The 17,719-nt window shown below is 38.1% G+C and overlaps 1 protein-coding gene across 1 annotated transcript in view; it reads left to right on the top strand.

Annotated features, from left to right (window-relative positions):
* The window catches only part of LOC139141963 (uncharacterized), a 33,789-nt gene extending 19,853 nt beyond the window's left edge, over positions 1 to 13,936 (top strand). Inside the window, exons 3-5 of the mRNA XM_070711745.1 lie at positions 980 to 1,145; positions 2,166 to 2,307; positions 12,697 to 13,936. Of these exons, the coding sequence (XP_070567846.1) occupies positions 980 to 1,145; positions 2,166 to 2,307; positions 12,697 to 12,839 (451 nt within the window). The 3' untranslated portion in view covers positions 12,840 to 13,936. The remainder of the gene's footprint in view (positions 1 to 979; positions 1,146 to 2,165; positions 2,308 to 12,696) is intronic.
* The last annotated feature ends 3,783 nt before the right edge of the window (positions 13,937 to 17,719 follow it).

The following is a 17,719-nucleotide window of genomic DNA, read 5'->3' as shown; positions in this document are numbered from 1 at the left end:
CAAAAGAAAGGGTATTGATTTTTTTGAATGTTTGTAACAAAGGAAATTAACATGTCTGACAGGTGGTATGATGAGACCATCTTAGTTGCTGATAACTTTACCTTGACAAGTGTACAATTTTTAGCACCTTCAAACATCGACTTCTTATTCAATTTACTCCTAAATTTTAAACAAAATCAATGATTTTGGAACATAGTTTTAACCAATAATCCTTAAATTAAATTCTAAGTTTCAAATTGTTCAGAAACTGATAAAATTGAAGAAACCTTTAGTAAATAATGTCTGAGCACACAAATCAAGGGGAATTGTGGGTAGTCTCACTTACTGTGCCTTAGTATCACTGCCAGATAGGGGAGCTTGAAAAGGTCGTCGTCACGGATTTCATCTGCAATTTGGTTAAACAAGGGACTTCTTGCGGTAAAATCAGTATTTTTTTAGCTGCCGAATATACAAACATGAGTGGACAATTCAATGTAGCAAACTTTTTTTAAGGTTAATTGCCAGCTCCCTAACTTTCTAGTAAAAGAACACACTATTGGTAGAACAATGGAGCCCTGTTCGTTATTCGATATTCGAAAATCGAATTACGAAATTTAGTATCAACACCCAAATCCAAACTTAGAGATTCACTCGACATTTTAGAAAGTGAATGCAATATGATTGTTTGTTATTCAAAACAGCGTCAAAAAGCGAATTCGTTGATCTGGAAAAAGGAACGAATTTCACTTGGCCGCCGTTAGCCACAGACCGAGTTAGATGATCACTTCATTTGCCGTTTCTAAACAACCAAAATAACCGGTCAGACTGAAGTGCGATCATTCATGCAAACGATTTCAGTTCACTCAACATCCTGGCTGTATAGCATAAAATATCCCAGAATTTAACATATTTAAAGCTGCAAGAGAACTGGCCTTGGCATGCAAATGTGTTTGCATTTATCATATAGCTAATACCTTTCATTCGCTCTCATTTCCAATAGATGTCGAATCGGTACACTGGCACATACAAACGACCCCAAGTGTCATCAGCTTTTGGAAATACAGTACAGCATCTTGGAAAGTTTGGCATTAAAAATCCCATCGATAATGTCGCAGGAGAATGCCGGTTGTATTTTTATTGCCAGCGCGCCACGGGAGCCTCAAGAGGTAAAACTACTGAGAGAGTTGTATTATGTGCATTTCTATGCATGAGTGTGGTTTGCTGTTAATAGAGAGGCAAATTGTAGAAAGACAGACAGTGAAAGAGGCAAACAGACAGAGAGAGAGACAAAAGACAGAGGTAGATAGATAAATAGACAGATAAATTGATGCATAGATCGATACATAGAAAAAGATAGATAGATAGATAGATAGATAGATAGATAGATAGATAGATAGATAGATAGATAGCAAAATGGATAGATTGCTAAACAGAAAAATACAGATGTGCTTTTCGGATAAATGTACATATAATTTTTGATGATTTTTAAAACTTTTATTCTATCAAATTAAATTCTTTGAATCATGTGGAATAAGGGGTGCTTCCAAATGCACTTCAAGATTCGAAAGCTACCTTCAAGATTACAATGTTTGTGGAAATGAAACTATTATATATTATCCGAATAATCGAATGTCTCCCTACTTTTCCTCTTGGTGGCTTATTATGTGGCTGTCATGTCATGTCAAATCTTTGACACACAAGTACATTGTCTTTTTCACGACATAAGTAATTCTTTAAACAATCTTACCGCTCATTAATCCTTTGTGTACATGCTAATGGATTTCTGATTGCAATATGTAAACGAAAGAAGATTATATACGGCAGTACGTTTACACGATCGTCACCCTTTATGTCGAAGCCAGTCTTGGCATTTCAGTACATAGATACATAGATAGATACATAGATAGATACATAGATAGATACATAGATACATACATAGGTACATACATACATACATACATACATACATACATACATACATACATACATACATACATACATACATACATACATACATACATACTAATCATTTTACCAATGATAGGTTGTTGTCTGTCTAAATAAGGTACGACGCTGTCTTCTGTTGTAAAAATGTACATATTTGTATTTGAATGGATAATGTGTGTAAAAGTGAAATGTAATATTACACAGTTCGCTACTTACATATAGTGGTTGTTCTCTTTCAGAATATTTTACGACACTTTACCTCTCACAATTTCTCAAGTATTATAATGATTGATGATGTAATCAATCTACATAATCCTGACGTTGACACGTTTGCCGATGATGATTACTTCATATCTTTGATTGAGCAGGAAATCTGCGCAAGTAAGTAGACCTATTGGGAATAATATTATATAGGGCTCAGCCCTTGGTGTCGCGCCAGGGGTTATGATTGGTAATGTTATTTGTATTGATTGATGATAAAATAGAATTAATTGTTACTTGCTATACACGTTTGTATACAACTCTGCCAAGTTTCCCTCTGATGAAAGCAGTTCACGTACGTACACGACGTCACACCCTGCAGCAGTGCAGGTATAGATTTTCTGTATTGTGTAAAAATTTTTACCATGATAACAGCCTATTGTGTTAAACAAGAGATGTATTATGCCATCATTATCATTGCAATGGTAACCTCACTGCCCACCTTCCACTTGCAAGCTGAAAACTATAGCGTTCCGTCTAAAAACTGGCAATTTTTGAATCTAGTTATTGACACAGGGGGCGCTTTTCAAAAGTTCAATCCCAGCATTCTTTGCGTATGCGCCCCCCCCCGTTCATATGCACGACAGTTTTCTCCCTTTTTCTATTTTTATGCGATCTTTTGTACCAGCGACAAGGTGGATAATAACACTTACTGGCTAATGAAAGAGATACATTTTATATATGGCATGCTATAAGATAAAAATTTGCACGTTTCGTATTTGTTTATTTACGAGTACTCAAGAAAAACATGGCGGCGCCGTTCATATGCACGACAGTTTTCTCCCTTTTTCTAATTTTTATGCGATCTTTTGTACCAGCGACAAGGTGGATAATAACACTTACTGGCTAATAAAAGCGATATATTTTATAAATGGCATGTTATAAGATAATAATTTGCACGTTTCGTATTTGTTCATTTACGAGGACTCAAAAAAAAACATGGCGGCGCCCATGAAAGCAGGGTGCACTTCCGGTTACTCGCATATATGTTATGAATATGCGCATCCGTAGTCAGTAAGCCGCTAGCGCGACTATTAATATTGTCTGTGGACGAACTTATCCAAATTTGATATTACGCGTCAATTTATGCAAAAATTTTGTGTGAAGGCACCTTCAGAGACTATTCAATTTTTTCGGTCTTAGGGGGTTGATTATGTTATGCAAAGATAAAAAACGGTTAACCGCTCGTAAGAAAAAAATTCTATCTTAAACACGCTGCCGAACAACAAAACGCCAAACTTCAGGTATCAAAAAAGGTGATATAAATAATATATATATATCTATCTATCTATATATATATATATATATATATATATATATATATATATATATATATATATATATACAAAACGCCAAACTTCAGGTATCAAAAAAGGTGATATAAATAATATATATATATATATATATAATATTATATATATATAAAACGCCAAACTTCAGGTATCAAAAAAGGTGATATAAATAATATATATATACATATATATATATATATATATATATATATATATATATATATATATATATATATATATATATATATCCCTGCAAACGCTGTAAATGCTGGACAAGGCCCAACATTACTGTTAGTGATACTGTGCCTCGGCCAGCTACAACAGCGGCGAAATTAAGGTATACCCAACTCATGTCTTTGTCGGTCAAATGGGCCACCAAATGGGTGATCATTTAATGAAAAACTGTAACTGTAAAATACATCAAACAGGCCACTAATTGATGACACACCAACACAGTACAAAACGTGTGTAATAACTAACCTACTTATACGTGTGATAACGTTGGAAAGGTGAGATACATCAATTCGGCCACAAAATTGGTGACCAATAAACTGTCACATAAACAAATTTCCTTACAATGATTAACATGCTCATAACTGTGAAATACATTAAGTGGGCCACAAAATGGGTGACCAATTGACAGTCTAACAAAGAATTCACATACATAGGTAACTCATTCAATCTTGCCCCAATCTTGTGGGGCCCAACTACGCCACAAGACACACCTTGTGTCGGCCCCACAAGATGAAAGTCCATGTCTTTGCAGCCCCTGCAAACAGTGGCTTGTCTTGATCGCTACGTTGACTTGTGTCGTGTTGAGAAATTGGCAAATGAACTTTGCCACATGCATGTTGCACAGATGTATATGCTACATTTATATTAGCACAGTACCAGTGTCTATCCAGCAATAACTGGGCCATCCTACTTACATACTGTGCTTGGCTACGCTACCACCTTCTATTTTAAATTTATTGCAGCAATAGAGGTAAAGCAGTAACAATTGTCAAGTCTGAAAATTACGTTTTGTACTATATCTACAAACGAGTCTGGTTGGCCTCTTCTTCTCATTACTTCCTTGGGAAACAAGGCACAAAACTCAAATTGAGAACCTGTATTTCCTACTTTGGCTAAATACAAACCAAAGAGAGACTTGCTGTAAAAAACAGAGATTAAAAATCCCTTTTCGAGGGAAAAATTCTTTCTGATAAAGCATAGTCTACCCAATGGAATCACAATGCGTGGAATGCAAAGATCGCGAAAAAATAGTTAGCAATGAGAAATGGAATCTGCTAGTCTGGAAAAAGCGTACATTTCCTGTACTTTATTAACCTATTTCTAAACAGCGTCCTCCCAACCTAACAAAATATTATTTTCTCATTATACGTTGTCACATTCATTAATTCATTCATTCTTTATTTGTCATGTAATAGTTACACGAAATTTTGTGTACATTGGCAGAAGACAGAAAAATTAATATAATGCATAAAGACTAAATATACTTATAATTACCTATAAATACATTTACACAGACACGCATCAGGTTACAACTGATTCAATCGACTGATTGACCTTGGTACATAGCTATGCTTAAATCCATTTGTACGAGAACGTGGAACCCTAAGGCGACGACCACTTGGAAGGTATTCGTATTCTGCATGGAATGGATGATTCGGATCTTTCATTTTTTTCTTTGCCATCTTAATAACTTTATCTTTGTATACCTCTGAGTTCTGCGCAAGTTCATCCCGGCTGTCATCAAGCAGCTTTTTTCAGATTTTTGTAGGGCGATTGAGGTCTTCTTTGAGATGATTTGATAGCAGATATTGATAGCAGATCGTAGAAAGTGGTGATAGGATAGTTAACAATAGATGATATTGTTGAGTTGAAAAAAAGAGCAATTACACTGGAACTTACATTTAACTTTCTCATCGATCTTAAATAATACATTCGTTTGTTTACCTTTCTCAGTTGATTTTCTACATGTTGTGAGAATGACAGTTTACAGTCGATCATACAGCCTAAGTATGGATATGCTGACACTCTCTCTACCTTCATATTATTTATCACAACTGACTGTTTTTCATTTTGTTTCCTTCTAAAGTCCAGAACAAGCTCTTTCGTCTTTGACACATTAAGATCTAAATAGTTGTCATTACACCAGGTGTTAACAAAGTCGATACACTCAAAATATTCCTGATCGTCATCGCTCGAAATAAACCCCACAACCCCTGTATCATCTGCATACTTCTCAATCATTGCCCAATCAGTGTCCCAAGCTAGATCATTTGTATACAAAACAAAAAGAACAGGTGACAACACACAGCCCAGGTGCTCCTGTATTAATTGGAATTGTACTTGATGTTTCAAAGCTGGTGCGAACATACTGAGACCTACCAGTCAGATTATCTAAAATCCAAAGTTGTAAACGGTTAGGAACATTGAAACATTCAATTTGTTGAGCATTAGGTGGGATTGTATCGTATTGAATGCTGACGAATAGTCAATGAACAAGAATCTAACTGTATTTGACGATTTAGCATCTAAATGCTTAATTGCACGATGAACTAGTGTGTAGATTGCATCGTCAGTCGAGCGGCCAAATATGTACGCAAATTGCAAAGGATCGAAATGGTTCTGTATGTGTGGCATAAGCAATTCTAAACCAACTCGTTCTAAACATTTGGAGATGAATGTTTAGAGACATCAGATGATAAGCTAGAACGGCACAAATTACTGCAGCCCCTGCGAACAGTTACTATGCTAAACTTGGCCTTAAACCGATGACCTATATGTATATTTTGTTTACAACTTTACTGTTTGAACCAAAAGGCCATTTAGGCAAATAGACTGAATATGTCCAAAACCTCTGGATGATTGTTGGAGAGCCTGGTTTTAAAGTAGCAGTAATGCACTGGGATTGATAAAAGAAGGTTAAAAAATTGTCACACTGCCGAACCAGAAAACACAGCTGATTTCCTGATAAATGATAAAACTCTACTTAAAAGGGGAAGCCGGCGTACATTTGGCTCTGTACCATGCACGTTGCACAGTTGCTGTACTAAATCTGGGTCTACAACTGGCAAGTAGATTTCAAACATCGAAAACTTCTGATTGGTTACTGGAAGGCCTGCCTTTGTGAATATATGTGCATGACATAGCAGGATAGAGGAGCCATTACTATAAATTGGAAGTCCTATGGACAAGAATACAGCTTCATATTGATCTAGAGAGGACAAACTAATATGGTACTAAAGAATTACAAAAAAACCCAAAAATTATGTGTGAACTTTATAAAGTTGATGTTGTTGATTGTTGCCTTGTAGCCCTAGTGTCTGGTGCAGCATTTGAATATGCTGAGTGTCACGTGGCATTGAAGTTAGCTGCCTTCTTCTTTTCTACCGTTTTTCCATGAGCCTTGCCTGTTGGTGGAAACAAAGGGAAAACTAGGCAGAAAAAGAATTCGACTGAGTCTCGATAAAGTGGTTGCACTATACCTATTACATAGCTAATATTGTTGAGTGGAAGAAAGAACCAAAACATGGGAAATTCATTAAAGGAGCCTATAGGCAGTACCATGCTGACAAACCTCTCACATATGACAAGCGGATAAAATGACACCGTTGCTGACCCAGCCAATCCAACAATGTGGCGGGGGGGGGGGAACACAGCTGGAGAACAAATTCCACAAAGGGAAAACGCTGTACGCACAGCAACACCCTACATAGTGGACCAGCACAGCCGAAACCAACCATGAGGGAAAACCCCAGCTGAAAAACACACTAACTTCCACAAAGGGAAAAAGTGAAAATGTGTAGACACAGCAACACCCCACATTGAGAACCTGTAATGGGCTGTAAGCCCAGCAAAATCTAGCTTAATGGGAAGCAATAAGCAGCGCTGCCATACATAATTCGCATGTATCAGTCTGACGTCACTTTGTTGCAGCAAAAGTTCAACGATGAAATTTACAGCGAGCACAGTTTCCGAAGTACAGCCTCGACAAATGTGAACCAGCTAACCTTGAACGCATTACTAGTAGTGGTAATTTAAAAGCTCACTAGTTGTACCCCAATGTTGGACGACAAGTCTCTCGCGTACATGAAGTCCACCGCGAATGTATAGTATCTCTACTACTAGTGCTCTCATACACTTGAACTGACAAAAATTCCTTCGTGTATAATCCCTCAGTCTGACAGCATATGAATGCTCCAAAAGTAGTGCATGCGTCATTTGCCTTAACGAACTGGTATTACCTGTGGGTGAAATTGGTATCAAACCACATTTGTGGATAAGGTAACTGTTACCTACATAGAGTGACGTCGGCGTGACTCCACACCTGCCCTTTGATCAAAAGGACCGCGTATGGATAGTATTCTGCAGATGTGCCTGTTGTTGATGTTGTGATGTCTCAAGTAGGCTGTGTTGACTGTGAAGAAGTAGGTTGTAGCCCTTGCCACTGTTGTAGAAGTTGATGACAAGGCAACATTTTACAAGTGGTATAGCCACAAATTGATGACGTCAAATCGCCGTACAGAATACAAGGTGGCATAATTGCAATGCGCCTGTGTTTTGTGTATGGCGATTTGACGTCATCAATTTTTGGCTATACCACTTGTAAAATGATGCCGATGACAATGATGCTGTTAACTGTCTGCTGCTGAAGACAACTACGACTGGCAGGAACTATACCGTTGCGTTATGGCGCGTAATGCATGTCAAAATTAACATCCGATTTCTCACACCACTGGCCGAATTTTTCCACTTGTCATCTACATTCGGCTGGCGACTTTTGAACCCACTCACTGAATTTTTCAAGTGGTTAGCGATTTCAGATCCCACTTACTGAATCCTTCATGTTGTTACCGATTTCTGAACCCACTCACTGACATTCAAGTGGTTAGCGATTTCTGAACCCACTGCTGAATCCTTTATGTGGGCAGCGATTTCTGAACCCACTCACTGAATACTTCAAGTACTGAACTCCCTACGTTCAGCTTCATTAGTTTCTACTTATGACACGAAACAAAACCCCTACGTCACACAGCGTCATGCCTACATCAAATGTCATCACAAAAATTGTGGTGTCAATTTTTACTAGCATGCTAAGGGGGCGAAATTAGCCTTTGACCTCTGAGTTTTACTTCGACAACGAGTGCTTTTACGTCACCTCACACACTCCAAACAGTGGTAGCGCTCACTGTCCATAATACCGTGGACGAAAACGACGATTCTCAGCGCTGTGTGAAATTTATGTCCGCGCTGTGTAAAAATCTCCGCGCTGTGTAAAATTTATCTCCACGCTCTTTGAAATTCTCCGCGCTGTGTAAAAATCTCCGCGCTGTTTGAAATTCTCTACTGTTTGAAATTGTCCGCGCTGTTTGAAATTTCTCTCTACTGTTTAAAATTTCTCCGCACTGTTTCAAATTTCTCTCTACTGTTTGTTCTCCGCGCTATTCACTTCTGTGACTATACATGAAAATGAGGGCAACTTCACACATCAGCTGCACCATGTTTTTTTTTTAATATTACGATATGGTGAATAAAAGGATCATTGCAGTTAATTTGTGCACAGTCACCTGTGGTCTATTCCGCTCTGCGTCTGTATATGCGCCCCAATGATGTGTGTACATATGCCTGAGAAGCTTCTCAGGTATATGTACACACGTCTATGGGGCGCATACATAGACGCAGAGCGGAATAGACCACAGGTGACTGTGGTCTTAACGGTGTTTCGGAACAAAAAATGGGGTTCCTTCATCAGTCGTTGTCTTGTTTTGTATCTCTCCGCTAGGTTGTGTGATAAAGTCATCTTCGTCCTCAGAGCCAGATTCGTTATTGAGAGAGTTAGTCACTATTGACAGACTCTATAGTGAGCGATCCGGTGTGTGGTGTCATAATTAACATGACCCAGCATCGAGTTTCTGGACGCTATGTGTTTTTGTTTTAGCGCATATTTTGAGTGGTGCTAGTGCTCACTATGCTAACAGTAAATGTTGTACTAATCTGTCAACGATTAGTTTGTTTTAGGCATTTAAATCGATTATCCGAACTTTTAGTTTTGTGTCAATTTTTCATGGACTTTGTAATAGATTGCGGGTCGATATTGGTGCCTGCTTTCCGCTGTTTGAAAAGCATGTTGTGAAGGGCTGTTTCGAAAAATACATCATCTTATTTCTCTGTTTTTAGCCATTCCAAGGTTTCATGGTTCCGTTATCAATATTTGCTGTAAACGGCCTTTAAATCAGTTTGAGGAGAGCATTCATTTGGTTTTATTTAATTCCAGCCGCCAACTTTGATTAGTTATATGACAGCTTTCTCACTTTTTATTTTCTTTGCTGGACGAGGTTTTTTGTATTGCTCAGCAATCTTTTTAGTTTGGTTGATTGTAGTACCGATAAGATTACAGATTGCATCTTGGTTGTATACGATAAGTTGCGGCAGATAATGAAGACAAATTAAGCAAAAAAAATCCGCAGAGTCACCGTTGTTTGAATCGCTATCGTGAAACCTTTTAACTGTTTGAGCGATGTGGGCAAAGTGTGTTTGATTTAACTCACCGGATTTTTAGGTTGTCGGTCTGGATATAACGGAATGCTTACTCCTTCACATGTTCTCAAAGATACATAACGAGCTATGATTTTTTAAGAAGGATTTGTTTTAGTTGCTCGTTTTATAGACCATGAGGAGTGTCGTTAGAAAACGACTCGAGGGTTGATGCCAGAAGTAAGCTGCAGTGAACAAACAGTAGAGAGAAATTTCAAACAGTGCAGAGAATTGTCTCCCAGCAGAGAAATTTGAAACAGTGCGGAGAAATTTCAAACAATTGAGAAAAATTTCAAACAGCGCGGAGATTTTTAAACAGCGTCGAGAATTTCCGACAGCGCAGAAATTTGTACACAGCGCGGAGATAAATTTCCAACAGCGCGGAGATTTTTACACAGCGCGGAGACTTTTACACAGCGCGGAGATTTTTTTTTACACAGCGCGAAGATATTTACACAACGCGGAGAATTTCCAAGAGTTCAGAGATAAATTTTACACAGCGCGGAGATTTTTATAGAGCGCGGAAATATTTACAGAGCGCGGAGAATAGTCGTTTTCGTCCACGGTACCATAAGGCCTTTTTTTCATAGCTGTTTGAATAGCGTGAAATGTGGGGGACGCTCGCAACTCATAGTCTGTTCACCTCACAACTTCGTCTGTTCACGATCCTTTCTAGTAACCGTTGTCTAGCTGTTTTTGACGTGATGTCTAATTCGAATTCGAATGAGGTTAATGCCCAAGACTGAGACTTGCTGTAACTTGCGTTCTAACAAACGGGTCGCGATCGGCCATACTTACTCAGTTAAGATTCATTTCCGGGTCACATCTTCAAAGCTTTGATGAAGCTCTCCCCTGGCGTAATGGTCAGTCACCTTAAAAATCCGTAAGAGAATTTGACGGGTCTCTTTTTGAGTGACCGGATTATGATGGAAAAATTATCAAGTCTGCTGGGGTGTCTAGCGGAATGAAGACGAGCAGTTAAAGGATTCGGTTAGTTGGTTCAGCAATCGCTAACCACTTGAAGGATTCGGTCAGTGGGTTCAGAAATCGCTAACCACTTGAATGTCTGTGAGTGGATCCAGAAATCGCTAACTGGTTGAAGGATTCAGTGAGTGGGTTCAGAAATCGCTGACCACATGAAGGATTCAGTAAGTGGGATCGGAAATCGCTGACAACTTGAAAAAATCAGTGAGTGGGTTCAGCAATCGCTAACTAGTTGAATGATTCAGTGAGTTGGTTCAGAAATCGCTGACCACATGAAGGATACAGTTAGTGGGTTCAGAAATCGCTAACCACTTGAAAAAATCAGTGAGTGGGTTCAGAAATCGCCAAGCCGAAGGTGGATGACTAGTGGAAAAATTCGGCCAGTGGTGTTAAGGTGAAGTACTACGAATTACGTCAAAATTAAGTTGTGGTGTAATTTTCTTGAAACTTTGCACAAATATTCTTGGAAATTGTGCAAGTGCAAAAATAAAATAAAAAATGGGGGTCACCACGCTCGTTTCCATGGAAACGGACGTTAATATGGCGTCGTTAGAAATAAATAAAAATGATATAATTCACTTAATTGAACTAAAGAAAGCAATTATAAAACACTTACCAAATGAGTTAATTTTAATAAATACCAAGACTTAAGATCCATATCTATCGAATGTATAGTTTTCATGATGTTTGTGAAGAAATTTTAACATAAGTATCAATTACAAAATGACGATATCGAAATTATAACTTTCTTCCTGTCGCTTTGAATGGTGTCATTTTTACCAAACTTGGCGAATAAAATCCTGACATAATACCATTTAGTTTACACTTTTAATAAAAGAGTGTCACCACGCTACTTTTTACAATATCTCCAGGTGAATGGGTAATATGCGCCATGTAAATGGGAGAGAAATCTTAATTTTTCGCTCATATTGAATAAAAACCAGCTTCCTAGGGGGTCAAAATATGACACGGTTATAGGTCACATATATTTCTAAGAGACTGGGTCAAAAAATTAGGTAAAAGCGCAATTTCAACAATGACAGGTGATGTTAAATACATGAGCTGCAAAGTAACCCATTTGCGACAGGCTGGAGTTAAATCTGCGCAGAAACGTTCTAAAGCGTGTGCGCGTCCGAATTCGTCGCCCTTTACCTTAATTTTGTCATGCATTACGCGCCATAGTTGCGTTGTTAAGTTCAGATGAGGTCCAGCTGCCGAATTGGCAGTCTTGCCTGCAGGACCGTGTCAGGGCAAAAGAGGATAGGACATGCCTACACGATGACCTCTTGACCCCGGCCACAGTTGGCGCTGTATGAACGTTTGCAGGAGATAAATTCCTTACTTTTGTAACTTCTTATATCTGTGTGTCTGTGTGTCTGCGTATTAAAAGTATATTTTAAACGTTCTCAGTAATACAATTGTTGACATGTGAGTTATAGTACAATGATTTCAACATGGGTGAAATTGTGAATTTACTATTTTGAATGAACTGTAAATGCATTTTCACAATACATACATACATACATACATACATACATACATACATACACACATACACACATACACACATACACACATACATACATGCACACATGCCCCGCACACACATTCTTCCTTCCATCCATGAAAACTGCATGTAAGCATGGTATTCTATAAATCTAATATTACCTGCATATGTTTATTTTTGCAGGAAGCAAAGTTTTTGTAGGCTTCAGCATGTCAAATTGGTCCAATTTTGTGTTCCGTGAGAGAAGAGCATTTCAAAGAGGAACGAATTACGACCTCGTCCATGATTTTCCAGGTTTTCCAAAGAATCCTCAATGGTACTTGTAGAACGAAAAATCGTGCATTAACATCTTTACATAAATAAGAGTATTATTGAGTTTAAAATTCATGAAATGACTTCTGAAGAGAAATTCGAATTCCACCCTTCCTATACTTTTGAAAATAAGGGCACCTTGCATTTTATTTCTCAATATTTCATCCCCTAACGCATTATATATTTCTGTTCGAGTACTCGTTGTGGATAGCAAATAAGAGCGCCACCTTTGTCTCTCATCTCGTGAACCAAATGGACGGAAGAAACAACCTAGTCAGCCTACACGTAGTTACAACGCGCTTCTTGAACAATGTATGTGTTCGATGTTTCCCTGCCTTTCTGTTGCCGTGTGCTCGTGTGCATTGTGTCTGTCTGTAGAGTAGGATAAATACATGTAGATAGGTGGATAAATGGATAGAGAACACAGATTTGTCAGCAAACTGTTTAAGCACGTTAATTCCTGCACGGCGGATGCTGACGGTTCGTGACAACCTGGCTCAAGGTATGAAGATGGGAATTTGTTCAAATGAAGTTGATCTGATGAGTATAACCAGAATAAGAGATTTTAATGAATATTTTGTGTATTTTTGACAGTTTACAGAACTATTTTTAGGATTTATCACAGGCAGTGAAAACAATCTCCCTTATTCGCGGAAGTATACCTAGATGTAATGTACTTGCAACTTGTGTCGACCATCGATAGGGCATCGTCATGTTTCCATAGTATTTTTAAGGGTTTTGGTAATGTGTGTAAAACATTTGTAGTGAAAAAGCTATCCAATTAGATGTGACATATTCGTATGGTTTCATTTCCGTAGACTCTGTATTGAAAAATAAAAGTCTTTACAGCGATAGTACACGGAAGTATACAGAACCTTGGTACTTGAGTGTTGGAATTCGATTGTGCCTGGAGGAAAGGTTGTTTGATTGGGCTGGAATTTATATCAGATTCACTTTGTTGTAAATCGTGGTTACGCTTACCAATGTGTTAAATGTACAAAATCTACAGTTGTTTTAGAAGCGGTGAAAGTTGTTTACAAAACATTGTGAAGAGCTGAAAATAAAGGAGACGACAGGATTATATTTTTTCTGCTCGTAAATTTCTTACAAATTCTCGGACGCATCTCTAATGTCATTGCCTGTTGAAATGACATCTTCAAAATAGTCAGGTCTTTTTGTAATTGCTAGTCTCAACAGAAGTTCAGTACCTTGTTCTTAAGAAGAGACGACATAGCTGTTACCTCGGTTTTAAAGGGCCAGTAGCTGAAACTTATAATTATTTTCAAATTTTTTCACATGTCAATTGTAATTTCTTGTTCCAACCCTAAAGCATATTGAACCCTTTTAGCTATGAGCACAGCATCTCTCTGTGTGTAAAATGCACTAGCTACTTTTCAATTCAATTCAATTCAATTTGGGGCAAGATTTTTGTGTCAACAATTACAATCCACACAACACAACAACAGGGATAAATTGAGACGCGGAATATTGATTATTTTGACATGCTTTTGATTTTTTTAGGAAGTATACGCCTCGTAAGTTAAATATTACAACATTTGATAAAACTTCTCTCAATGAAATTGTTAACCATTCTGTTACCAAATAATTGCAAAAAAAGAGAAAATCACCGTGAAAAATTTTGGTACTGGAGAAACAAATCACCCAACATTTACCAATATTTGAAATTCAAAACGGCAACTACCCCTGTGACAACTCTGTAGAGAAAAATAGAATTATCAATGAGCCCTTTAAGTGGAAGAAAAGAGTGGTAAAATATGAAGTGTGAATACCCTTCCCCGAAGCGCATTCTACAATAACAGTACCAACGTGTGCTTTTGCAAAATTAAAGATGGCCACAAATGTAATATCGATCTACTGTAAATTTAGATATAGATACGTGCGATGTGTATGTAGCTTCTGTTCAATTAAATCTGTCGATATTGCCTGCTAAATTCCATTTTGTAAAACTGGTTATAAAATTCCAAAAAGACCAACAACGGCATCATGTGATGTTGAGTATCTCAGATACACTCACTCAGGTCTATTTCCTTGTTTACATGTACGTAAAGACTAATACGTTTATAATTGGCATTGGTTAATGTTTCTTTTAAGTATCGGGGAAATGAATGCAAACGGACATGCGGAAAGTTCCTTCAACCAAGGCAGGTCAAAGCTTGACAGGTCCATGTCACGATGCTTAATCTGAAAACCATTTTCTTCACTTCAATCGGGTTGGTGGCCATATCTGCCCTTCTTTATTCTTTAATGCTCATGGAAGTGTTCTCTCCCGCCAAAATGAAATTTCACCGAACAGGCAAGAGCTGTATGGAGGCTCTACCATGAAGTTGAGATTGGTTAGATAGGTAGATAGATGGATAGAGAGATAAATAGATAGATAAACACTGTTAGGTGCAAAGATAAGTAGGTAGAAAGATAAGTCTAGGTAAGTAGGTGGGTTGCTAATTACGTACGTGGACATGCTTTGATCTTGAAATTGACTATAGTGAATCTCAGAGAAGTATCATGCACAACAAATTTGGCTTCTTTAAAAGATCGTAACATGGTAAATGAGACCAGTGCAGTTTTCTGTGAATCATATCATTAAGCCATAGACCACTAAGGAAGATTTATAGATATAATACTTTATATCCAAGCGCGTAGGACTGTGTCCCCCTAAGATACTTGAAAACAGAACTTTTATTTTTCAAACCGTTCACCCGTCTTGTTTCTCCAGTACATCGCAAAAAAACCCGGCCACCTTTCGCACAAATTGGGCCACATATCATTCAGAGCTTTCCCGATAAAAGATGCTCTTCTCTGATGGCCGTAATGGCATCTGGTATCTGCGCCATGTTTTGAAAGGGTTTTGAAGCTGCTTTATCAGGAAAGGAGATGTCAACACCACAAAAGGCTCTTGTGCTGAGACTTCAAAAGCTCTAAGCCACATCTCAGCGCGCACTGGTGGAATTCTTTTTCAGATACCGCTGGTTTCTTAAGCATATCCGTTTGGCATTGTACATCTTTGCAAGGTGTAGTTTCAGAACAGTAATGTCCAAACGTATTCAATGCGACTACCAAACCCTCTCTGATATTGCGTAGTGTTCACAATCGGCATACATTCTTTGAAGATGTCGACCTTGAAAGTGTTTTGGAAAAGAGACACTCCCTTCCAAAAGCGGAGTCCTCTGAAATTTAAAGGCAGGCAATACGATAGTCCTGTTCGTGAAAATTGCTGGCAGAACGAAAGCCGTAAATTGATTGAATTGAAAATTCGCCGCGCCATTAAACCCTTACAGCGGTAAGAGGTAACGCCCAGCCATTGGTTCACGCTGATTCACGCTGAGCAAAAACGAAAGCAAAGTCTCCTGAAGAAGATATAATGTCGTCTGTCGGATCCCATTCACCTTCATCCTCGGATGTTTTAAGAAGTTCAAGAACAGTTGAATTCGTGTACGTAAATTTTGGATAAAGATGGTTGTTTATACCGACGCCCTCAGCATGATTTACGTTTTCTTTTCCAGGCTTGTCGAAAATCTCTCTTTCCTGTCGTAAAGACAAAAGACAAACAATGCGACAGCAAGAGACGTTTGAACTACACAGTAGTTCTAATTTTATCACCAAACAGTGGCAAATACGTTTGCCATATGATATCAAATATGCTGCTGCCGGTCGTTTTTTATTTCCTAAGCAATTATGACAGTAAAACGGGGAATGAACGGACTTTTACCATAGAACTCTTTTTAACCGCCAATGCTTTCATTGAATTACAGGCATTGTTGAACTCTTCCATTTCTTTCTTATGCAGTTGAAAAGGACTCATGGACTGTATTTGCTTTTTGACTGAGCGCGAGATGTTTGATTTATTTCTACTGGTTTTATTTACATATAGCAGAAACTATACCCGACCTCAATTAGATACACGAACTATGATCGTATAAGTCAAGGTAGAGTGTCGCCGACACGCGAAGTTTTACAGTTGCAACATCGCACACGCTTACATCTTCAATATTCTCAACGGTTTAAGTTTTATTCCGTCTTTTTATGAAACTCGATAGCCTTAATTGCAGAGTATCAGTGGTTGCACAATTGCAGTTGAAGGTGTAAACTTGTAAAGAATACTTTTGATTGCATTTTTTGTATGAGCAATGCTAGGGATCCCAAGCACGATTACGAACGTGAAGAAGAATACTGTTGACAAACAGACCAGGTCCGTCGAAGCATCCGAAAATGAAAAAAAATATTTGAGCAGAGTTCATTTGACATAACTTATGTATTTGGAAATTACGTTATCCTGTCCGGTTTGTCACAGATATGCAGGGGAGTTTGTTAGGATCCATTTACTTCTTTCTCTAATTCAATAAATTATGAAAATATGCGGATATCACTTACCTAGCCATCTCGGTGACATTGATATGTAGGAGGTCACCATATATCTTAGGTGTTATCTTGTTGCCATTAAGAAATAACACTAAATAAAGAGTAATGGAAGCAAAAACAAGGATGATAATTCTTGGAATGTGTTTCAGGAACATGTTGCCATGGAGAGAGTTGATAAAACTGATGTGGTTGGTCGCAGAATATCTTTAGGTTTTGTTATTTTTCACGAGAAATCAATCATGAGAAATTGGGTCCATAGTTCGCCGCTTATGTACCATCGACAGTGCTTGGTTCGAAAGACTTTGTTACAGTATGATCCATATGTATGCAAGCTGATGTCGTCTTGCCACCTTTGTTCAAACCCTGAGGAATCTTTTAACCTGACAAGAATCATAGGAGAACATGATGTCAAGTTGGTTGCAGTAGTCCGGGCCGGATTACAAGAAGTCATATGATAAGAATATGCTACTTGCAGTAAAAGCGACCTGCCCTTAAAAATAAACCTCCTTTCCTTGTT

Source organism: Ptychodera flava, chromosome 10, assembly GCF_041260155.1.
Source record: "Ptychodera flava strain L36383 chromosome 10, AS_Pfla_20210202, whole genome shotgun sequence".
NCBI classification, from domain to species: domain Eukaryota; kingdom Metazoa; phylum Hemichordata; class Enteropneusta; family Ptychoderidae; genus Ptychodera; species Ptychodera flava.
The sequence above is the reverse complement of the archived record's forward strand: the minus strand, read 5'-3'. Positions and strand labels throughout refer to the sequence as shown.